The sequence below is a fragment of the Nannobrachium achirus genome (assembly GCF_963921795.1).
Source record: "Nannobrachium achirus genome assembly, chromosome: 18".
In the NCBI taxonomy this organism is placed as follows: Eukaryota; Metazoa; Chordata; class Actinopteri; order Myctophiformes; family Myctophidae; genus Nannobrachium; species Nannobrachium achirus.
Window position 1 is genome coordinate 16,286,995 of NC_137825.1, and position 24,757 is coordinate 16,311,751.

General features: G+C 45.2%; 1 protein-coding gene across 1 annotated transcript; it reads left to right on the forward strand.

Moving 5' to 3' along the window:
- Positions 1 to 172: 172 nt before the first annotated feature.
- med1 (mediator complex subunit 1) lies at positions 173 to 24,153 on the forward strand. Its single transcript, XM_080748185.1, has 16 exons — positions 173 to 296; positions 1,520 to 1,626; positions 1,771 to 1,849; positions 2,329 to 2,383; positions 5,052 to 5,184; positions 5,902 to 5,930; positions 6,029 to 6,100; positions 7,140 to 7,214; positions 8,826 to 8,983; positions 13,930 to 14,041; positions 15,036 to 15,160; positions 16,489 to 16,616; positions 17,642 to 17,843; positions 18,529 to 18,624; positions 18,830 to 18,935; positions 19,598 to 24,153. The coding sequence occupies exons 1-16, from the start codon at positions 176 to 178 to the stop codon at positions 23,517 to 23,519; spliced, it is 5,520 nt and encodes a 1,839-aa protein (XP_080604311.1). The 5' UTR covers positions 173 to 175; the 3' UTR covers positions 23,520 to 24,153.
- Positions 24,154 to 24,757: the final 604 nt, after the last annotated feature.

Sequence of the window (24,757 nt, forward strand, 5' to 3'; positions counted from 1 at the left end):
CATTTATAACTGGACATTCATTGGGCGCGGTAATTTTAACATTCATAGTTCATACCATACGTTGATATTAGTATTGGGGTTATTGGACACGATAGGGCACCAGTATTGGCGTACCATTGGGCTTCTATGGGTGCCGATGAGGGCCATTCGCTAACATAGGATGGCAGTGGTGAACATGGCGGCGGTGTCTGGGGCTCCACTGCAGGGCAGCAGCCCGGCTAGAGAACTCTCTCTGTCGGCTCAACAAGGAGGCAGCCAGGCCCATGGAGAGAGGCTCAAAACCGAGGAGGGAACAGGTCATTATGAGACATTCTTTTATGTTTGAAATTCATTCTTAAAGGCAGGTTTTGGGTCAATCCCCCAGCAAGGCATGCTAACGCAAGCTAACTGTAGCTGTGCTGACATCAAGTAAACAATAGACTGTTTCTTTGAGTTGTTTAACTTGAAAACTAAGTTAGTTGAATTACTGCTGGGTCAAACCAAACGTCCTAATTTAACTGGTTGCGACCAGGCATCATGAACTCACCACATAGCTAGTTATTATTGGTACTTTGTCTGGGTAAGCTATTGCTGAAGCCATACATAGAGAGAGATAGCTGAAGCTACTTGTAGCAAAATAGCTGTCAGTTCACTCAAAGCAGTGTTTTTTAAGGTCTCCCCTTAACTTTGACAGTATACAAATCGAACCAGTTAGGGTCCATTTGGTTCCATTTGTATACTGAGTAACAGACTTGTATGGGTCAATTTAGAGTCAGACCCACTTAATGGAACCCACAGAGTCCCTGGAGGATCTAGTGAGTAGGCGGACAGTCATCCAAAGGAGAACAACTCTAGAGATATGACGCTTTAGTTGCCACTACAATATGAATATTCAGATCATGTTGATGATTATGTTTAATCGAATCCTTGAACAATGATAAGGAATATGAGCCATAAGCACCTACTGTCTGTGTTGCTTTTCCTTTGGCCTGTGTTCATCAGTAGTCAGAATGGGTACAGGATAGGATAGGTGGGCACTAGGGACATTTAGGCACATATGTAAAATTTTCTATTTTGGCAAATGTTAAAAATTAAGATATTTGAAAAATGGTCTAGTATAACATGTACAGTACATAATTATGAGACTACTGTACTGATTTCTCACATGCCCCTCTGCTAGCGCCACCATGAGGTTGCTTTTTGCAGACAATATGAATGGACTCTGCTCCTACAGATGTTGAACCAATGCCACTTACAGGCCAATTTGTGTATACATGTCGCTTATCTCCCGATCAGGGAGTCTTACTGGTCCTTATTGTTTATACCCCCAAAATGACTGCGTGTATACAGGTTTTGTAGCAATTGTAGAAGACCTTAATTGTCAAATGTTTAAGCATGTAATGATCATATATACTTTATTTTATTTAAGACCAATTTTGAAATATTGTATTTTTGCCGGACTCTTTGAGTCTGGACATTGTGAACATCCATTGTGTCTGTTTTTGTCTGGTGTCTTAACATGACCTCCACTGTGTTTCAGAGGCTGAGAAGCAGACGCGGGTGGCTGCCCTGCTGGAGAGACTTCATGCCAAACACAACGCTTCTCGGCCCTGGCAGGAGACCAGCAAGGTGGTCCGACAGGCCATGGTGAGTCCAAACAAGCGCTCATGATTCAGTCCACAGTACTACTGTTGTGACTTGCCCCACTGTTTCACGTCTACTTCTGTTTCCGGTTGGGAACCGAATCTGTTTCATTTAATGCCTTCTTATGGATCCACTCATTGTCTGCAGGAGAAACGTGGCGTTATGAACACGGCGGGCCGCCAGCTCTTGTTGACCTGCCTGGAGACCCTGCAGAAAGCACTGACAGGTGAGTGCAGTACTTTAATTAAAACATTGCTTTGTTTGGTATAAGGCTGCGTTTGATATCAGAATAAAAACACATGTTGCCAGATTTTGTTTGCACTTAAAGACGTTTCACTCGGTGACATTGTTGCAGTATAGAAGCATTTGCAATTTATTTGGAGGGGGCTTCCTCTTTGCGGTTAATTTTCTCAAAATTATATATTTTTCAAATGTCAAGATGTCAAACAAAATAATGTATGAAAAAACAAACAGATCAAATATGGAGGTATCAGATCTCTGCCTGACAGCAATGATATGTAATACACTTCAGACTGTAGAGGCTGGTGTAGCAACATGGCTTTATGTTTCTCTTACAAGTGAGCCAGGACCCAGTAGTAGTTCACAGTGCTGAATCTGATTCTATGGGCCACCATGGTCACACTGGGGGATCCAAATTGTTTCCTGGGTTCATTTGTAATTCCTTTTTGTTTGTTTTCTTTCCAGTATCATCTCTGGCCTCCATGACCGATCGTCTGGAGTCCATTGCACGACAGAACCAGTAAGTCTTCCGCTTCTCTACTCTCATCCTTTCACTGCCTGCCTGGCGGTGGACCGGGAGATAAATCAAAGGCACAAGTTGTTGTTAAAGGTTATTGATTGTCTAGGTGATTATTATATTTCTATTTTATGTCAAACTAGGTTTGTAAAACTGTGAAACTGGCTTTTGTGTTTTAGGATTCACCTTCACCACCCACTTTGTTTTGGGTTTCGAGATAAAAAAATTGTCTGACAGAGACTCTTACAGAGCCACCTCCTTATTTTTAAAGCCTAATCCAACTCTACAACCCTTCCCGCTCACTCAGATCAGCTAACACAGGGAAGCTGTCTTCACCTTAGCCTGTAGCACTTGACCTAACTTTGATGACCATGTAGACTTAGCAAAGGTTAAAATTAAATCGAATTCTCTGCATTTGATGCATTTAACCGTCGCTCTGGATAAAGAGTGTCTGCTGAATGCCTAAATTGTACTCTGTCCGCATGTGCTTAATTTATATTTAGTTTACTATAGACTTATTTCCATGTTTCCATTTGGAGAAGACTGTGTAGCTCATTGTGTCATTAACACTTATGTTGCAATGATTTTTTCTCTTCAATGTCTCGCGTTGCCATGGTTACCATAGACTTCCATGTAATTGTGCAATTGTGTAAAAAGTGCACGCCCATGCCTAGATGATGCACCACGTGTGTAGATGCTGTTCACAGCTTTCAACCAAAAAAATCCGCTTGGAAATCCGTTCAGGCATTCATGATTTATCAGCCATTATGTTTTCTTCAGATGTAAACAAACATGGCTGCCATGTTTGAAAGAATGAGTTGGTATGGGGGTTAAACATGCAATTTCGCGATCGCAATCATGCCTAACACATTTCTGGAGGTCCAAAAAAAAATTGGAAAAAAAAAATTTGAAAAAAAAAAAAAACTTTTTTTTTTTCAAAAACGGCCCAAACTCGGGAAACTCGGGGTTGGCACAGCGGTAGTAACGATACAAACTCGGGAAACTCGGGGTTGGCACCATATGTGTTAAAGCCATACTGTGTAAGATGCCCAACTAGTGGTCATTAGCCCTATAGCAAACCGCGGTCGCGTCCGCGTCTTTCGGACGTTTTTCGTACCTTCAGACCCCCGCGTCTGCCTCCACCTCGCTGAGATCTATCTTTTAAGGGGTCCCTTGTTCCTGTGCGTTCAGTAATTCCAGAGATACGGACTCCTTCACCCTGCCTGGTAGGCGAAATTACCTAGAGAAGGGATGGTACAAACGGGCGACAACAAATATGGCTGCCATAGCGACCCCACTTCAAGATGCGCTGTGATTGGCCGGCAGTTGTATAACCCTCGCTGTGATTGGCCGGTAGTGTGATGACGCAATTTTCGCGCGAGATCCGGTCCACGGCAAGGATCTCAGTTTACATACAGAGAAGGCTTTACAGGCTGAAATTCACGGCGCGGATCTTCTAAAACTTTTGTGATTTAATAGTTAGGAGAATTTTAAGATTTGTTTTATAAAAAAAGTTACATAGTACAACTTTAATACTCTTTTCATACTAATAGGCCTGTCCTCTAAAAATCGACGAATCGACGCGTCGTTTTAAGCCCCGCGAATCGACGCCAATTGTTTGAGTCGAAGCGAAAATATATATATTTTTTATATCACCAGTTAGCCTACTGCGGTGCACTGCTGGACTGGTGTCATGTACTTCCAATGATTAGTAGCAATTGGCGAACAGTTATTTATTGTCTCGCACCAGCGTAGGGGTGAAAGTGAGACAGAACGGCCAGAACGGTTCAGAACCGCCGCTTCGTTAAAACATTCGGAGCCGGGGACGGTGTTCCGTTAAGAGGAGGAGGCACGCTGTCAAAATCCCATATTAAATAACCTCCTGCCACAGCACAAACGCACGTCCACGAAGTAAACAATCTTCTAAAGTCAAATTAACATACACAAGTGTAGGCTACAAGTTACATTTTCTAATTAAAGTGCTTCTGAATTGTTCCAGTGTTGTAATCCATGATGAATGATTGTGTTTCGCTGTGTTTGCGTCCATGACATGTCCACACTGAGGGCTCTAGCGGGAGCTGTGCCTCCACCTTTTTATGATCCGTTTCTGAAATGAATCAGTTCTCGACACTGACTCATTACTCTGTCAGTGCTCTGTGTCCCGCGACTGCGGACTGGATCCCATCGTTCATTTAAAAGAGCCGTTCAAGAGAGCGGAATCGTTCGCGAATGTCTCATCTCTACTGCACGCTGCCGAGAGACGGGGCAGAGTTGAAACAGCGGAGATGTTTTATTTGTTTTAACGGTGTGTTATAACTCTATGGTTGTACACTGCTATGCAGATAACATTTGTGCTCGCGCACCGATATCACCGAAAACACAGTGTATTCAATTAATCTCTTAATGTATTATTGTATTATGTTGACGTGGTTTAAAGCAACACTTTATTTTTTATTTTTTATACAAAGTAGACTATAAAACGATTCGTCGACGCGTCGGATTAACCCCCGCGACTCGAATCGACTCCATAAATCCTGAGTCGAGGACAGCCCTACATACTAAATCTTAAACATTACTTATTCACATCATCCTATCAACCTTAATTATCACCAGTTGTATCTGATCTGCTTCTGTTTGTCTCTGCATTTCTCTCTCTCTCTCTGTCTTCCAGGCTGGGCTCCCATCTCAGTCCATCGGGGACAGAGTGTTACATCACGTCGGACATGTTTTACGTGGAAGTCCATTTGGACACCAGTGGTCAGCTGGTGGACGTCAAGGTGGCTCATCATGGAGAGAACCCTGCGGTCAGTACCACTAAAGTCTGACTTTTATACTTGGTTGCAGGCCTTTGTCGCACACAGAAAATAGCTGCTCTACAAGCTCACAAGTTAACATGTACTGAATTCCACCCAAATGTAATGATGTTTATTATATTATCTTCAAGTAAACATGGGAAAAAGTTGCATAATGGATAATATGAAGCAATATGTTTTTCACGCAATCATTCCTGGTTTTCTCCAGAAACAACATATTTGTTGGCATAGTGTAGATCAGTGGTCTTCAACAGGGGGTCCCGGACCCCAAGGGGGTCCTCAGAGTTACTACAGCGGGTCCTCCAAATCTTTGTGTGATAGAAACATCTTTTCTCCTTTTTTATGTTAACCACTCCACTCCATATTCTGAGAACTTTAGCTAAAAATAGCAGATCTACAAGCTCGCAATGCCTCGCAGAAGAGCTTTGGTGTAGAGGGGAAAAAGAGCTAACTAATTACAGAGTGAAAGGTCAAGTTTATTAAGTATTGACGGTTCAAGTGGTTAAATATCTGAAAATACACTGATGATCGTGCTGTCAAACAATGAAACAATATGGAATATATGAAAAGCTTGTGGGGGTCCCTGCTTCGTCTCTCTCTCAACTAAGGGGTCCTTGGCCTGAAAACGTTGAAGACCCCTGGTGTTGATAGAAGATTCGTCACAATCTTTCATTGACTTATTCACGTTTTTGTTTTTGTCGCTCATAGAGCTGTCCTGAGCTGATCCAGCACCTGAGGTGAGAGAAACCACACACATAAAATAATGTTGAAGAATCTGTTGTATGATACATTTAGGGTGTAATTGTTGAAAAATCCTAATCTCCTGCCTCTTCAGGGAGAAGAATTTTGAAGAGTTCTCCAAACACCTGAAGGGACTGGTCAATCTGTACAAACTCCCTGGTGACAAGTAAGTAGAGTGTGCAACAGTTAACCAATTTAATCGATTATAAGAAATAATCTGAACTGAAAATAGCTGAATGTGCTATTTGCACTATTTTTGCAAATTACCATTATGCAACAAAATACATTTTGATATTATGTTTTAAAAAATCAATCAATAGAAAAATCGCTAAGAAATATCAAACTGCGCTTCGTAGCTAGGGCATGCATGCATGTATGGCTGACTCCAGGTCAACAAGGTTTTAGTAAAAAAAAAACTGTCCCAATTAAAGGCGCTAGCCAATTGAAAGTCTGCATAGGATTTTTGTAGATGGATGGATCTTTATTGATACTACAAGGTAAATTCAGTTATGGCACTACCGCAGTATGTAACAATGGACAGATACAGAAAAAAAAAAAAAAGATAAGATATTTATTTATTTAAATAAAGATCTAATTTAATTAGGTTGGTTACAGAACAATGCATGCCGCTAAGTACAGTTCTGCTGCATCATGAAGTTAAATGCTTCATTCTCTTGATAATTTAGAAGGGCTGACGTTGTTGCTGATGTAGCATGGGTTGGGCACTGGTTATGACTTGCACAATCATCATGTACTTCCTATTTTCATCACTTCAGTGCATGTATTGATACAGGCATCCGAGCCAGAGCATTCCTCCAACAATACAATCCAATACAGAAACTGAAGCTATGTGATTTGACAATGATATCTTGACATCGAGATTTTGGCTCTCTCAAACAGGAGGGAAATGGGTTACATCTAAAAAAAAGAAAAGGAAATCTATTTTGCTCCAAATTGCATCACATACTTTAAGTCTGTGTTACTCAATCAAAGTGATGGATTGCCCTGGCCTTTGATGGCAGCCAACAACAGAAAGTTCAATACTTGGAATTTTATCTGCAATGAAATGGCTGGTATTGATACAAATGATACTGGGGACAAATAGGAAAGACCTTCCTTCCAATGATCTGTAGTGATCTGTTTGTGTAACGTTATCTTCCCCCCCCCCCTGTGTGATTCTCTGGCTGTCATTGTGTTTTTTCCAGTAAGCTAAAAACCAAGATGTACCTTGCACTGCAGTCCCTGGAACTGGACCTCACCAAGATGATGCACATGTTCAGGTCAGTGAATTAACCCAGTGTTTCCCACCCTGGGTTCCGGGCCCACCTTGGGGGGTGCCAAAGATCACAGAGGCCTTGTTTGATGCATTGTAAGCTTTTAGATCTGCTATTTTTTGCTATTCATCGTGTGAGAAGAACTACCGTCTATACAGGGCTTAAAGGAGTAGTTCACCCCAAAAATGACTTTTTTTCTATTGATTAGTCATGCCATGGAGACTAGAGTTCAATAATATTTTTAGTTTTTTGTCGCATTCCTAAGACAAAAATGTGATAATAAATGTACCCCCATTCGTTCCGGATGGATCCGGAATCAATGGGGATAAATGTACTCGAATCAAATTTTTGTCTTAGGAATGTGTCAAAAACCAAAAAATATTATTGAACTCTTGTCTCCATGGCATGACTAATCAATAGAAAAATAGTCATTTCGGGGGTGAACTACTCCTTTAAGTTGTAACATGTCTGAAAAGCGTGTGTGTGTGTGTGTGCGCGCGCACCTGTGTCGCACGTGTAGGCGGGCTCAGGTTTTTTCTGATGTAAGAAGGGGGGTCTCCAAGGGAAGAAACGTTGGAAACCACTGCATTAATCACATAAACCCTAGTGTGACTATTCTGGGCATGACATTATAGGTGGACATTCGGCAAGCTGGGAAAAGTTGATATATAAGCTCATATGCATTGCCAATGTATATTTTTGTCTGAGAGAATTGGTGTATAAGGGGAAAAGTAGGAGACCAGTTCTAGAGCCCTGTGGGACCCTGGTCAATGAAATAATAAGGTGTAAAGCTGGTTGCACACTGCACTGCGTTTTGGAAATCCGAAATCCTCGAAAGCATTTTTCAGGCCAAGGGGAGAGAGAGGAGAGAGAGAGAGCAAAGGACACAGTCGCGACAGTTGCGAAAATCAGAAAAAATCAACCCTGGTCCGAAAATAAATACGTGTGTAAACGTGATTGACATAACACAAGGTAGATTTTTTTATTTACGCGCTCCGAAATCCACTCCGATATTCGGCCCGAAAAACACAGCAGAGTGCGACCTTAAGTGGTTAAACCATGATCCTCTCTCTCAAGAAGGGCCAGCAAATATATCAAGTTCTCCAGTAAGATGTATAATATATATTTTAATGGTGTGAACCTTTTTTTCAACACTTAAAAGGGTGAACAATTCTCCCCAACCTGTGTTTCAGAAATCAGAAGACCAAAACATTTTTTATTTGTCATATTTGTCATACTTAAAACATAGATTTATTATCACATTGCTTTTGGTTGTTGATAAATTGGCCAATGGCCATAACAACCCTACTGTATGTATCGACTATAGAGTTCAAACCTGTAAATAATAGCTGTTATTTTTGTGAATTTATAATCTCTACAATAAATCTGTTTTCCGAAAAGAGCCAATCTACAAGCTCAGTTTTTACGTCAGCTATACATCATTTTCACATTTTCCCCAAATACCCCCCCCCCCTCCCCCCAATTACGAATGCTAGGGTTCAAGTGGTTAAATTTCATTCTTGATCTGACCTGCCTAAACCTGCAGGTTGAGAAGTTTAATTCAACTCTATCAACATACCCTCTTAAATCAACTCTTTTCCTCTGCTTGCATTCCAGGTTAGCAACCAACGCCAACACGGTGGAGACCATTCTCCACGGCAGTGTGGGCCTGCTGGCGCCCCGCAGCGGCGGCCATCTTGTTTCTCTGCAGTGTTACGTGTCTCCGTACGATGTCTTTGAAGAGGGAACGGGCACGCACTTTACAGACACTAATGGTGAGGGCATGATTTATGTGATACTGTATAAAGTTGGGTTTCCGTGACCGTGGAGAGCGATGGTCTGTTTCTCTGTGGTTTTGTCAACTATGAAGGTTAAATAACAAATCTGCTTTAAGTAGCATGTGAGGGGTCAAACTAGTTTTTTTTAAATGATTTTGAATCCATTGCAAGCATTTGTTTTGCATGAAAAACATTAATTGGGCTAAAAACGGACCCCACCAAACTGTGAAAAGTGATGACTCCTCACTAAACCATAGTTTGGGAATGACTGCTGTGACTAGGCGTGTATGTGTCTCCCGTAGGAAGTGAGGCCGATCGCCCCCCGCTACCCCCGCCTCCCCGTTCTTTGCTCCCAGACCACGCCCCCGACCGTCGCGATTGGCCGGCTGTACTCTGCTGTGATAATGATAATGATAATAATAACAAAATAACTCAAAATAGCCTGATTCCACGCTGGCTACTCCCCCCCCCCCCCCCCCCCCCCCTCTCTTCCCAAACATAATAATAATAACAATAACAATAATAAAATGAACTCAAAATAGTCTGATTCCACGCTGGCTACTTTAGACTAAAGCATCAGTCTCCAGACGTTTTTCCCCCTCTCCCTCTCTTCCCAAACCTGCAGTCACACTGCTTTTCTGTGGGCAGTAATGCCACGCTATTCATGTGGTACAGTAATCGAACTTTACATCATTAGATGGTATTTAGCGACGGTCCAACAACAATATTGTCATCGGTCGGTCGGCAGCGTTGTAAATCACGCGCATTTTCATTTTTCCAAAAGTCCAAACGTCTCCGCGTATTCAAACGTCTCCACGTATGAGATGTGAAAATACTTTTCGCTGTACTGTACTGTACTTGTACTGTACACTGACAATAAATTGAATCTCATCTCTCTCAAACATCCTTCTACGCGTGACAGCACTAGTGCGACGCGACAACAACAGTAACAGGACATGGCCAGGAAGTACAGCAGAGTACAGCCGGCCAATCGCGACGGTCGGGGGCGTGGTCTGGGAGCAAAGAACGGGGAGGCGGGGGTAGCGGGGGGCGATCGGCCTCACTTCCTACGGGAGACACATACACGCTGTGACTAGAACATTGGTTCTTAAAGTGGGGTTTGTGGACCCCCAAGAATTCTTGATGGGGTTCCAGGGGGTCCTCATATCAGTGACTTTAGTTAATCATCAAAGCAACACAAATCTTGTATTGGCATTCCCTGGTCTTTTGAGATGGGTGTCTGCAGCCTAATTTAGGGCAGTGGTTCGCAACCTTTTCAGGCGGCGACCCCCAAAATAATCATATTTTAACTGGGGACCCCCCACCCTGATGATCACTAAGAGTTGAGGCATTACATTTAGTATAACACGGTTCTATTGTGAAATTGGCTGATCTACATACTCACAACGTCTCGCGTTGAGCATGTATTTTCACTAATTCAGCCTCTAATATTTGACAATTTGACCAATGTATAATTTGTCATTTTAGATGTTTTAAAAAGTCCTTAAAGCTGTACTGTGGAAGCTGCTCAACTAGTGGTCAGTAGCGGTATTGCTTTTTTCGGCCGGAGTCGCCGCGGACCACCGGAACGGGGGTCCGCGGACCCCCGCGGCCGTCGCGAGCACCTCTGCCTCGCCGATACGATTCCGTAGAGCCGTCTCCCATCATTTTTAGACCAGGATTGAGGGAGTAGCAAGCAAGATTCCTTCACCAATGTAAACACAGTTGCTGAGGGAAGCTACTTCCTTTAGAGACAGCAAGACTCGCTGTGATTGGCCGGTGGTGTATGATCGGCGCTGTGATTGGCCGGTAGTGTATCATGTGGGAGATGACATCATTTTGCCGGGAAATTCTCCCCCCCTCACAACTCATAGAAAACATATAAAGAGAAGGCTTCAGAAGCTGAAAATAACAGAGTGGGGGTTCTAAAACTTTAGCGATTTAACAGTTAGGACAATTTTAAGATTTGTTTTATAAAAAAAGTTACATGGTATAACTTTAAATTGTCACTTGTCACGCAGATACCCTCTATATACACTTAAACTTTATGTTGTTTTGTTCACTGTTGAGAGAGAAAACAATGTTACACATTAAGTTAATCATCTGGGGACCCCTAACCCTACACATTAAGTTAATCATCTGGAGACACCCCCCCCCCCCCCCCCCCCCCCAATATAATTTGGGGACCCCTCTGGGGGTCCCGACCCACAGGTTGAGAACCACTGCTCTAGACTATGAGATTTCTGATCAATAATCATCAATGATGCCTATATAATATTATAACCAATTGAGTAAATGCAATTCATAGAACAGTCAGTGTAAAAATATCACTTTACTATAACTATGTCTTTAAAACCAGGAGAACACTTAGGTATGTCACTTTCACAATATCTAATATCCAGAAAACCACTTTGGCAGTCCTTTCTGTTCATCTTTATTGGTTCATCTTTATTGGTTGAATTGGTCTTATATTTCATTTTTATTGTATCAAAACTCTTAACCACCTATATACTTCATTAACCAGGGTCCCCAGGGATCCATAGTTCGCCCCTTACTTTTTTTTCTTTTTTTTTTTTTACCTTTACTACACCAAATCTTTTCTCAGAAAATAGTCGATCTAGCTGATCTTGTTGTAGTTTAACCCATTTAGGCCTAGAATTATTGAATGCTTTAACTATTGAAAAATAGCAGTTATACAAGCCCACAGCGCGGCACCGAGTGCCGCGCTGCGAGCTTGTAGATCTGCTATTTTTGAAAAAGTTGTGAAAATGTGTGCAAATCTTTGAATATATGTATTTATAAAGCGAACGTTTGTAACTCAAATTTTGCTTCTGGGGGGTCCCTGGAACTAGATATTTTGAGATGGGGGTCCGTGGCCAAATACATATAATTTTGGTGGTCCTTCACATGAAAAGGTTTGAGAACCACTGACATGGTAGTCTCTCAAGAACAGACTAACTGAGCTCCAGTTAAGTGAAAAGGACCTTTTCTTTGACGATGGCTGGCCAGATTGCTGACATAGAAACATAGGTTTTTCAAAAGACCTTAGAAGGATTCAAAAGACACTTATAGAATCGGGACAAAATTGTAATTTTCACAATCTTTCAAAAATAGCAGATATACAAGCTCGCAGTGCCGCGCTGTGAGCTTGTATATCTGCTATGTTTCAATAGTTAAAGCATAAAATAATGATACACAATAATGTGTACCCATTCTGAATGGGTTAAATATAAAAAAATGCTTTTTTTTTTTCTCTCTCTCTCTCTCTCTCCAAATATTCCCCATATTATCCCAAGCCTAGAATAGAGATCCTTGGGTTAATGTGGTTAAATATCAACATCACACGCAGCATATCTGCTCATCTCCATACTGTTGGGAGAACACAGAAGCTGCTTTGCAGTAATAGCCTATCTATTAGAGTAAATCTGTATTATTCCCCAAGGGCCATTTCTTCTTCCCGGTCAGCGTTTCTTTTCCCCTGCAGTGGCACTTCAGAATGCAAATTACCGTGACTAAAGACTTCTTAGGCACACATCCCTTGCATAATTTGAACGGTTATGTCCTGGAAACATAAATTCCATAAAGCGTGAGAACCTCGCAGAAGCCTCCGTGTTACTTCCATTTCTATGCCCCGTCATGTGTTTTATTGCACTGTTTCCCAAACCATGGGTCGGCGCCTGTTTCTGGGTCACACAACCCATTTCTATAGAACCCATTTCCTACTTTAACCCATTTAGAACGTTTGTTGTTTCTATGTCAGCAATCTGGCTCGCCATCGTCAAAGAAAGGGTCCTTTTCCACTTAGCTGGAGCTCAGTTAAGCCCTTTGCACACAGGCGCGTTTAACCGCACGGATAAAACGGACAATATCATTTTTTGAAAAGAAAACAATGATTCTCTATTACCTCATGCACACCGGCTCCGAATTAGCCGTGCGACGAGTGGCTGCCGCCGTGCGTTTTTTTCTCGATCGAACCCAGTTCGATTCGTGCGTCTTGTCGCATGCGGTGAAAAACTCATCACTCCTTTTATGACTCCTTTTGGGATCCGCAGCGCCGATTCCGCACAGCCTTGCACACCAAATCCAATGCGTTTTATTCATACAGCAAACGGAAGAAACGCAACTGTCCTGTGTGCAAAGGGCTTTAGTCTGTTCTTGAGAGACTACTATGTCAGTGGTTCTCAAACCTTTTCATGTGAAGGACCCCCAAACTGATATTTATTTGGACACGGACCCCCATCTCAAAATATCTAGTTCCAGGGACCACCCAGAAGCAAAATTTGAGTTACAAACGTTCGCTTTGAAAATACATATTATTCAAAGATTTGCACACATTTTCACGACTTTTTCAAAAATAGCAGATCTACAAGCTCGCAGAGTGCCGCGCTGTGAGCTTGTATATCTGCTATTTTTCACTGGTTAAAGCATTCAATAATTCTAGGCCTAAATGGGTTAAAAATCCTTAAAAGATCCTTTTTTTAAAGATTTGTTTTTGGGCTTTTATGCCTTTATTGATAGGACAGTAGACTGACAGGAAATGGGGGGGAGAGATGGGGAGTGACACGCGGCAAAGGTCGTCCGGATCGGGAATCGAACCGCCGACGCTGCCAGGCATCCATGCCTACGTTGGCAATGCCTAAGTGCTATGAGCCTCCTGGACCAGTAGGCCAGCGGGTGCCCCATCTTTCAAGATTAAATCTGAAACATCTTCAAAAGAATCCCCAGCAAAACACACACACAAACTACAAGCTTGCATCACGACTAATTGTTAGCTTGTAAATAGTTTTTCATTATTTTCATTAAATGGGGCTTAAGTGGTTAATTCATAATGCATTTTTGTAAGGTTGGGTCCACAGAAGACACGGAAAGTTTTATCTTTTAGTTCTGGAGCCTGAAAAGAATCCCTGTTTATTTGGACCTGTGTTGTTGTTTATGTTGCACAGTGCCGCGGTCCCTGGGCATCAGCGTGTCTGTGTCAGTGGAGGGAACCTCCTCTGTGTTCAAGCTTCCCATCGCTCCGCTCATCACAGGCTCCCACCCGGTCGACAACAAGGGGTAAGATGATCCTAACGCACCCCCTTCATTTCTCACCTGCACTGGAATCCCTGTTAACTTCTTCAGTGCCATATTTAAAGTGGGACCTCTTATATTGTCGGTTCGCCAACAAAGGGTTAAAAAAATAGTGTGCACGCTGGTGCACACATTCGTGCACAGATCATGCACTATGCATGTGCATGCTTTTCACAGCTTTCAAACAAAAAAATCCGCTTGGAAATCCGCTCAGGCATTCAGGAGAAGGCAGCCCTTATGTTTTCTTCAAATGTAAAGAAACATGGCTGCCATGTTTGAAAGATGGGGTTGGTATGGGGGTTAAACATGCAATTTCGCGATCGCGATCATGGCTAGTACACTGTTGGAGGTCCAATATTTTTTTTTTTTTCAAAACATTTTTTTTTTATTTCTTTTTTTTTTTTTTATTATTATTTAAAAAAAAAAGACGTCCAGAAGACGTCTGGCAGGGAGGTCCATAGTTAAAAAGACGTTTTTATTATAGAAAACGTCTTTTTTGGCAGGGTATGAGTTAATTTTGACAGCAAAATTTGAAAAAGTATTTAGTCATATTGTATTAATCTAAAATGTTTTATTAAGATTTTAGTCGACTAAATATCATACGGTTTACTAAATATACATTTGATGTTGTCAACAAATGTATTCTGGCGGGCCTTGACGGCCTTGTATAAAGGCCAGTCCATACGCTCTCCGACCGCCGAACTTTTCGTCGGAATGTTCCGACTTTCCCTTAATGCCTGATTTTACAATTGGTTGCATGCTGAAAATATTTTCAGAGCACACCACCGATATAATCCCAAACATAAAATGACTCGTCTTAGTTCTACTGGATCTCTTCTCCACCAGTGCCCCCCCCCCTCAACATTTTACTTAAGTGTTATGGTTAAAAAATAAATTAAAATGGCATTCATAAAATCTCCGTCCTAAAATGTGGATGTCCTCACAAGTATAATAAGTCAACCCTGTGTGTGTGTTTCAGGACGCCCTCCTTTTCCTCAGTGACCAACTCCAACTGTGTGGACCTGCCTGCCTGCTTCTTCCTGAAGATGAACCGACCCATGCCTTTCTCTCTGTCATTCATACAGAGGATGGGCTCTGCTACTGGTGGGTTTCACACCTCTTAACACATAGGGTGCCCAGGACTATTCAACATTTAATCGGCAGGTGCCCATGGCAACCTGCCATTTTACCTACCTTTGAGGTCCTCCTGGCAAAAAAGTAATCCAAGTATGTCCCGTTTATCACGATAATGTTTTCTTTCAGTCAGGACCGTTTTTAAACAATCGCGGGCCACAGAGCTTTTTTAACGGCCGGTAGAAAAGGCCACGTTTTTAACATGAAGGTGTTTTAAAGATTAGGAGAAAAATGTACTTTTCTGCAGCAGCGTAACATGCATGACTATCAGGGAGACAGCAATTCCCGGTCACGTGATCTCGCGCTGCATTTCGGGAAATAGTTTACTGTACAACGCTTCCAACGCGTCAATGGGCGCACAGACGTCAAAGAGATTGACGGGTTGGCATGTCGTGGACCTCTAATGAGTTAACGGAGTAGTTGTTATCTATCAGTTACCCGTGGTGGAAAAAGTACTCACATTTTGTACTTTAGTAAAAGTATCAGAAGTGCACAGTAAAGAAAGAAATATATTACCATGGGTAACGGTGCAGTACCCTGTCAAAATAGCAACGTTAAGGGGATTACATTTTTTAAAGGTATATTCAGTGATTGTATTTAATTCAAATAAAAATATAATTGGTACATTTTCCATTCATTCTCCTCACTAGAATGTGTGCTGACCATATAAGGACTTCCACCATGGCCCATGTTACGAGCATAGCTAGATTTGGTTTTCAGAGGTGGCCAGCCAGTTCTCGACCAATCAGGGTAGATTATGGCCGTAGTTATGTTATGATGTTTAGTTATGATGGTCAAAATAAAAGTTTTGAGAACCACAGTCGCTCTGAATTAAGAACCTCTGCTAAATGCCTAGATTGTAAACTACTGAACTCATAAAATACCACGGTCAAAGTAAATCAGTATCATACATATCCTGAAGCTGGAGACGTAGGTCTACCGATATTCAGTGATTGGGTCTAATGATCAAAACGATAACATTATAATGGTGTAAAAAGATATTTAAAACGAAACATTTCCACGCTGTAAGGCCAGTAAGGGACAAGATGACCCCCGGCCACTTTCATTATCACTGAATACACCTTTAACTGAATGCAATGGTATTAGTATTGTGAGATGGGCGAATGGTAATGCATTATCGGATATAAAAGTAATCAGGAAAGTGGGGCAATACTAGATTTTCAATTCATTTCAGGTGGAATGGGATTGTGTGATTATTTGGATGAGGTCTTTGCTGATGTGTGTGTGTGTGTGTGTGTGTGTGTGTGTGTGTGTGTGTGTGTGTGTGTTCCCTGCAGGCATCCCAGTGTTTGACAGCTCCCCCAGCCTGGCTCCTCTCTACCAGCTTATTGTTCACAGCCAACGACAGCTCCTGGAGGAAGGCAGTCCGCCTCCACCTCCCTCACACAACATGCACTTCTACTCTGTAAGTACACACACACACACACACACACACACACACACACACACACACACACACACACACACACACACACTCTGTCTGGTTTCGAAGCTTGCATACATTTATAGTAGGGCCTGACTGATATACATCGGTTTATTTGACTTATACTCAAGCACACATCCATCGCGATTTTCCTCAACGTTCAGTCTTTCGTCACTCACAAACTCACAAAGGTAAGAAAACCTCACTGTCTGCCTAACGGCCCAGGCACATAGGCTCTAATCTAGCCGCAAATTGCAACACTACATTTTCTTTTAATCTGATGAATCTACTAGGGTTGCAATACCTCCCATAGGGATTCAATGCATCAAAACATTTTTTGCTATCTGATTGTATTAAACAACATCAACTCACCAATGTTGCGGCTCAATGGAAAGCTTGCATTATGCTCTTTCTATCTGCAAAGTGTTTGTTTCAGAAAAATCCACCATAGACATGTTATGAGCTACTTTCTGTGAAGAAATTCAGTTCAGGTGATTATTTTTTTGAAGTTTTGGAGGCGCTCGTGAGAAGTCACTCAAAGGTCCAGTTTACCACCTGGTTCTAAATGTCACATAATGCAGGAGGCAGCGGGATGTTGCGTTATTGAAGACAAGCGCTTCCAAAGTTCAACACTTAGAAAAAAAAACATGTATGCTTGTATGCTAACCTTAACCCTCTTGACAGAAAGAGAAGAGCATTATTCAAGCATTCCATAGAGCGGCAATATTGGTGAGTTTGATGTTTAATACAATCAGATAGTAAAAAAAAAAGAAAAAAACGTTTTGATGCATTGAATCCCTATGGGAGGTATTGCAACCCTAGATTCATCAGATTTAAAAAAAAAATCTAGTGTTGCAATTTGCGGCTAGCTCTAAGCCTGACGGCGTGTCACGGTTTCTGATCCCGATGATCTTTGCGGCGTGTCACTCCCCATCACTCTCTCCCTGTTTCCTGTCACTCTACACTCGTACAAATCAAAAATATCGTAAATCTTTGTCTCCCCACAGTCACTGCCGGACCAGCAGCACTGCTACTTCCTGAACGGAGACGCACCGGTGCAGGACGGACGCTCCCTGCAGGGGGCGCTGGTGTCCAGGATCCCCTTCCGCCACCCGGCCCAGGTGCCTGCACTGCTGGACATCATCCGCCACCAGGCCGCCTACAACACCCTGGTCGGCAGCTGTGTCAAGCGCACATCCATCAAAGAGGGTAAGACAGGAGTCTTCAACATTTTCAGGCCAAGAACCCCTTAGTTGTGAGATGAAGCAGGGACCCCTGTGTATTTTGGATTCATGTCAATTTGTGTTTTCAGATATTTAACCACTTGAACCGTCAATATTTAATAAACTTGATCTTTCACTCTGTACTTGGTCGGCTCCTTTTCCCCTCTACAAAACCTCTTTGCCGAAAATAGCTGATCTACAAGCTCACAACGCCTCGCAGCGTGAGGAGTTGTGAGCTTGTATATCTGCTATTTTTGGCTAAAGTTATCAGAATATGGACGCTAGGGTTGAAGTATTTTTAAAAGTATTTTCTTCTGGGGGTCCCTGGAACAACATATTTTGAGATCCGGGATCCGCGGCCAAATGCATGTCATTTTGGGGGTCCTAGACATGAAAAAGTTTGAGAACCACTGATTTAGAAGACATTAATATAATCGTGTCAAAAATATTCAAAAACTTGCACAAATGCATCTGCTATCTTTCAATAGTTAAAGCATAAAATAATGGTTAAAGTGGTTCAAATCATACATGACACAGATTTGCATTTCTGGCCTAAATGGCTTGAAGTACAAGGTGTGTAAAAAGTGAGGAATGACCAGACTGTCACTAGAACCACTGATTCACTAGAGTCCAGTTGTCCATGAAGGAATATGTTTTATCCTTTCCTCCAGACAGTGCAGGCCTGCTGCAGTTCGAGGTGTGTCCTCTGACCGACTCCAGCTTCAGCGTGTCTTTCCAACACCCCGTCAACGAATCACTCGTCTGTGGTGAGCAGCACACACTCCTGATAACCCTCACTACACTTTATTCTGCGTTTCCTTTGTCACTGTCATTAACTTTTTTGTTTTACTGACAGTGTAAAACATATAAAGCTGAATAGACAATTCAACTGTTTGCGTACTGTAGAATTGATTACTGTGTTAAACTGGTGATGCTAACTGCCCTCTCCTCTGCCTACGCTTGGTGCTGCAGTGGTGATGGAGGTGATCGACTCCAGACAAGTGGCCTGCAAGCTGTACAAAGGCCTGTCGGACGCTCTGATCTGCACTGACGACTTCATCACTAAAGTGGTTCAGAGGTGGATCTGTCTTTTCTCAACCTTCTAATTCAGGGGTCTTCAATGTTTTCAGGCCAAGGACACCTTAGTTGAGAGAGAGAGATGAAGCAGGGACCCCCACAACCTTTTCATAGATTCCTTATAGTTTCATCGTTTGACAGCACAATCTTCAGTGTATTTTGGATTCATGTTTTTTGCGTTTTTTTCTTCTTCAGATATTTAACCACTTCAACGGTCAATACTTAATATACTTGACCTTTCACTCTGTACTTAGTCTGCTCTTTTTCCCCTCTACACCAAACTTTTTCAGCCGATTTCAGCATGCTACAACTGGTCATATGATGCAAAATGCATCATATGACCAGTTGTAGCATGCTGAAATACTAACATATCTAAAAACACAGATTGAACACAAAAAACAACTCAGGATTGTGTTGATCGTGTCCCACACAACAATAAAATAAGATCTGGTTGTCCCAGAGGTGACCTGGTCCTTTAATATAAAAAAGGGGAGTTTCTATCACACAGATTTGGAGGACCCCCCTGTATTAACTATAAGGACCTCCTAGGGATCCCGGACCCCATTAGAAGACCCTTGTTCTAATTATTGTGATCATTCCAACTCATTATGATGTTAAACAGCCCAACAACAACATGTTCTAATCGTGTCCTGGTTTCCTCAGGTGTATGTCCATTCCTGTGACCATGCGAGCCATCCGCAGGAAAGCAGAGACCATCCAGGCGGACACGCCGGCTCTCTCCCTCATCGCCGAGACCGTGGAGATCATGGTGAAGAACAACCTGCCGCCCTCTGGGAGTCCCAGCTACAACATGGCCGCCGGCGACGGCACCAACCCCATGGGCCTGCCTGGGCTCACCGGGGCCAACACCCCTACCGGAGGAGGGCCCCCCGGAGGTCCCAACTTTGCAGGCCCCATCAGCTCTTTGTATGGGGCCCGCGGGCAAGGCCAAAGTGGAGAGTGCCAGGGAGGGGCACCCGGGCAGGGAGCGTCACAACAGCAGCAACAACAGCAGCAGCAGCAGCAGCAACAACAAGGTCAGGGTCACACTGACGACTACAGCAAAGTCACCCAGAACCCCATCCTCACCAGTCTGCTTCAGATAACTGGAAGCGTGGGTTCGAGCCCCAGCTCCCAGAATGCACCTTCGCAACCCCACCAGACCCCTCCGCCGACCTCTTCCCCCGCCAGCAACACCAAGAACCATCCCATGTTGATGAATCTGTTGAAGGACAACCCCACGCAAGACTTTGCCGCGTTGTATGGCTCCAGTCCGCGGGAGAGGCAGAACTCCTCGTCTGGCTCGCCTCGCACCGAGAGCATGGGGGGCAGTTGCTCCGGTTCGGGATCGAAGGGGAAGAAGAAACGCCCGCGGGGCACCGAGAAGGGTGGGGTGATGCCTGGCGCTGGTGGTGGTGCGGGGGGAGGAGGAGGCGGGATGGGCATGAAGGGCCAGTCGTCCTCCATGCAGCACCAACACCAGGCCTCGCACGAGGACGACTTCCACCGCGAGCTCTTCTCCATGGACGTCGACGCCTCCCAAAACCCCATCTTTGACGTCAATCTCCCCGGCGACGGCCTAGACACGCCCCACAGCATCACCCCGGCGCCCAGCCAGTGCGGAACTCCGCCCTCTGGTCCCGGCGTGTCTTACCACCCGCAGGCACACGTCCAGTCCCAGCAGCAGCAGCAGGCCACCCTGCCGCCTCGCATGGTGCGCCTCTCCAGCTCCGACAGCATCGGAGCCGACATCACGGAGATCCTGTCCGATTTGCCGGAGCAGACGAAGCCCTGCCCCGGAGGCCCGGGACAGCACCACATGGGCAGCGGCGGAGAGGACGGAGGCCCCCTCGGCACCCCCAACCGCGACTCCTCCAGCTCGGGCCAGGGCAGCGCCGTGTTCGACTCGGCGGACATCTTCAACCCCAACAGCAACGAGAACCCCTTCACGGACGCCGCCGACCTCATCGCGGAGGCGGCCGCCACTGCCGCCACTCCCACCAGCGACTCCTCGTCCACCAACTTCTTTCCCGACGCCGCCGACTTCAACCCCGACCTGCTGACCTCGGGCCACGGCTTCTCCCAGGGCTACTTTGACAACAGCTCGCCGAGCGCAGACGGAGACATGGACCTGGTCAAGGGCTTCGGCGGGAGCAGCCAGCAGAACACCCCGTCGGGAACGCCCCAAAACCCCACGCCGCACGGACAGAGCACCCCGGATCCTTCGCTTAAAGACTTTGACATGGGCATCGTTTTTGGAGGCAACAGTGGTGGGGGTAAGCCGCTTTTGGGGCAGGCTCCAGACTTGGGGGACACGCACTCGTCTCATGCAGGGGGCGCGCAGAGCCCCCTCATGATGGGCCTGGGGGGGATGGGAGGTGAATTCAAAAGCGCAGAGGCCAAGTTGAAGCAGCAGCAACAGGGCCTCATGAGGCCCAAGGACGACAACGGTGGCAGCAGCGGGAGTGGCTCAGGCATGGGGATGGGCGGGGCCATGTCCACAGAGGGCAAACAGGTGAAACGCAGCAGGACGCCCTCTAGCGAGGGAAAGTCCAAAGAGAAGCCCCCCAAGCGCAAGAAGCTCGACCCCGATGGGAAGTCGCCGTCCCACAGCTCGGGCGGGCGACCGTACACCCCTCCCAGCGGCGGCTCGGGGTCCGGAGGAAGCATGAGCGGAGGAGGCTCCAAGTCTCCCGGTAGCTCGGGACGCTCCCAAACCCCTCCGGGAGGCGCCACGCCTCCCATCCCCAAGATCACCATCCAGATCCCCAAAGGCATCTCCGGGGGGAAAACCTCATCCCATGGCGGCTACACCTCCAGCAGCTCCGCCACCAGCGGCACGGGAAGCTCAGGAAGCACCAGCGGCAGCAAGAGCCACCACTCACACTCCTCCTCTTCCTCTGGGAAGATCAAGACCAAGGAGGGCTCCATGGCTCAGGGCAACAGCTCCAAACCGGGGGGCGTGGGAGTGGGAGGCGGACCCTCCCAGTCCAAAGGCTCTTCTCAGGGAATGGGGGTCGGTAAACCGGGCTCCTCTCCCATCACCAAACACGGGATGTCGGGGCCGGGAGGCGGCTCGGGCGGAGGCGGAAACAAGATGAAACCTCAGGGCGGCAAGCCCCCCGGATCTCTCATGAACCCAAACATGAAGCCCAACATCTCCCCCTCGCACTCCCGCGGCACGGGCAGCTCCGGTGACAAGCTCTCCTCCCCCATGAAGATGCAGCAGTCCCAGGTTCCGGGAACTCCGCCCTCCTCCAAGGCCAAGTCCCCTATGGGATCGGGAGGCGGGAGTTCGGGAGGCTCCAAGTCCGGTGGAGGGATGGGCCCTCAGAAGCCAATGGGAGGTGGTGGTGGTGGTTCCTCCTCTGGCTCTTCGTCTGGCTCCTCGTCTTCCTCCGGCTCCATGGGCTTCTCTGGAGGAGGCTCCCAGTCTCAGTACGGAGGAGGTGGTGGTGGTGGGGGGGGAGGAGGAGGCGGTGGGAGCAGTGGCGGAGGAGGAGGTGGTGGTGGAGGAGGTGGAGGAAGCAGCGGAGGGGGAGGAGGCGGGAACAGTGGAGGCGGTGGTCAGAACAACAACGCGAACAATGCGAACAATCCCAACGCCAAAGGGAAGTCTCCCAGCCGCAACAAGAAGCCCTCCCTGACTGCGGTCATAGACAAGCTGAAGAGTGTGGGAGGCGGAGGGGTAGGCGAGGACGGCTGCGAGGTCGGCCCTCCTGCCAGCGGCCCCGGTGGAGGCGGACCCGGACCCGGTCCTGGAAACGCACCTGGCGGCGGGCCATCCAATATGGGTCTGTCGAAGCACGGCATGTCTTCCCAAGGCGGGGACTACAAGAGGGAAAAGCCTGACAAAGAGGCCAAAGCCAAAGTGTCCGTTTCGGGGGGTAACAGTGGCGACAAGAAGCTCATGGACCCCAAAGCGGCGGGGGTGAGCGGAAGCGGACTGGCCAAGATCATCATAAGCAAGCCGGACGGCGGCTCGCCCACCATCAAGGCCAAAGTGACCCTTCAGAAAGCCGGCGACGGTTCCGGCGACTCCATGCGGCCCCAGATCTCCAGCCTCAAGGCCTCGCCGCTCTTCAGCGGCTCCACCCCCAAGCACGACCGCTCGTCCCCCAGCCACAGCCGCTCGCCGGGCTACATGCCGCTCAACCACGACAGCGAGAGCGAGTCGGGCAGCAGCTCGGTGGCCGAGAAGTCCCACCAGAACAGCCCGAGCTCGGACGACGACCAGAGCATGAGGCCCCTCCCGCCGCAGGACTACATGAGCTCCCTCCCTCTCAGCTCGGGGGAGAAGCACAAGAAACACAAGAAGGAGAAGAAGAAGCAGAAGGAGAGGGAACGAGAGAGGGACAGGGACCGAGAGAGGGACCGGGACAAGGAGAAGAAGAAGTCTTCCATGTCCATGGGGCCGTCCTCTCATCCCATGAAGACGGACAGCTGGTCACGGTCCCCCATCTCGGCCTCGGATTCGTCCATGTCCATGATGGGTTCGGAGCGCCCCTCCCGTCCCAGTCCCGTCTACAACATGAGGAACGAGGACGATGACCTCATGGACTCGGCTCTCACCGGGAACATTTAATGCTTTGACACAGACTCTCATTTGAATCATTTTTGTTTCTTTTTTGTTTTTAAGACGCATGCCATTTCACATTGAACTGGGAAGCTGAATATTTATTCATTTCAAGCCACTTGGCCGTGGAACATCCAATGAACACTGACATGTATTTTAAGTCAATGCTGTATTTTAAAATGTTATCAGTATCATTCAGTATCATCCCCATTTTCTTAGCGTGATTTTAGTTAATTTAAAAAAGAAAAATCTTTTTTTAGTCCCCTGTGATTTCAAAATGTCGTTATATGATCAGTTGCTCATTTCGTTGCTCATTTCGTGTTTTCTTTTCACTTTTAATACATTTACACTTTGGTGTTCTCAAGATGTCATTGTTTTCACACAGTATGTTAAAAGAAATGGTGTTCAACCAGAATGCCATTATGCTTTTAAAAGAGAGACCTATGACAAGTATTTCAAAAATAAGGAAGTGTACAGTGTTTAAATTGACTTGTTTTTTCAGACAACTGGAACTTTTTAGATTTTGATACCTTTTAAACGGTCGTCGTGCCAGTTAATGTAGATAAAAGAAAATGTAACCGTGGAGGATTCTGTTTGAGGGGAAAACACATTACCCTTATTTTTTCTTAACTGTAAAGGATGTGGATGCTTGAAATAAAATATTTCAATGCTGGAAGATTGTTGTGCGATCTTTGTTTGTGCAAGTATAGGCAGAGGTACTACATTTGGCTGAGTTGGCTTTCAACAGTCATTTCATAGTCTAAATTACAGAACACTTTTCTAAACTGCTACTTTGACGTTTCTAGGGAGGATAAGGGCCGATTCAAACAAAAGGAAATATTAATTTTGGTTCAGCTCTGTCCAAACTACAATATGAAGTCATAAGTCATATGACACAATATTGTCTTGTCTCAGGGGCTTCCACAAGTGGTCAGCTGATTATGATACTTTTGTTGATCCTATGAGTGTAATATGATTAATGTTTCCCACAAAATCACCTTAGTGACTACATTACAAATTCAATCAACCCAGACGAGTTCATTTGCAAAAACAGATAACTCCGTTTTTATAAATGTTCACAAATCCAGTTTTTTTTATTGTGAACTCAAATTAATATCAATCAAACTGAAGTTGGGTGGATTTGACTAAGTAAAAATGACTAAACAAAATAGATATATCATAAAAAATCGAACTTTATTGGAAAATTGTTTTTGTCTTCATTTAAACTTTGTTTTTTGGCAAAAACA

Bases quoted from the DNA above. Each gene is read 5' to 3' on its own strand.
- med1 (XM_080748185.1), top strand. From the start codon at position 176: ATGGCGGCGGTGTCTGGGGCTCCACTGCAGGGCAGCAGCCCGGCTAGA. The intron at 2,384-5,051 runs GTAAGTCTTCCG...TCTGTCTTCCAG, and splicing joins TCCATTGCACGACAGAACCA to GCTGGGCTCCCATCTCAGTC. The intron at 18,936-19,597 runs GTGGATCTGTCT...TGGTTTCCTCAG, and splicing joins ATCACTAAAGTGGTTCAGAG to GTGTATGTCCATTCCTGTGA.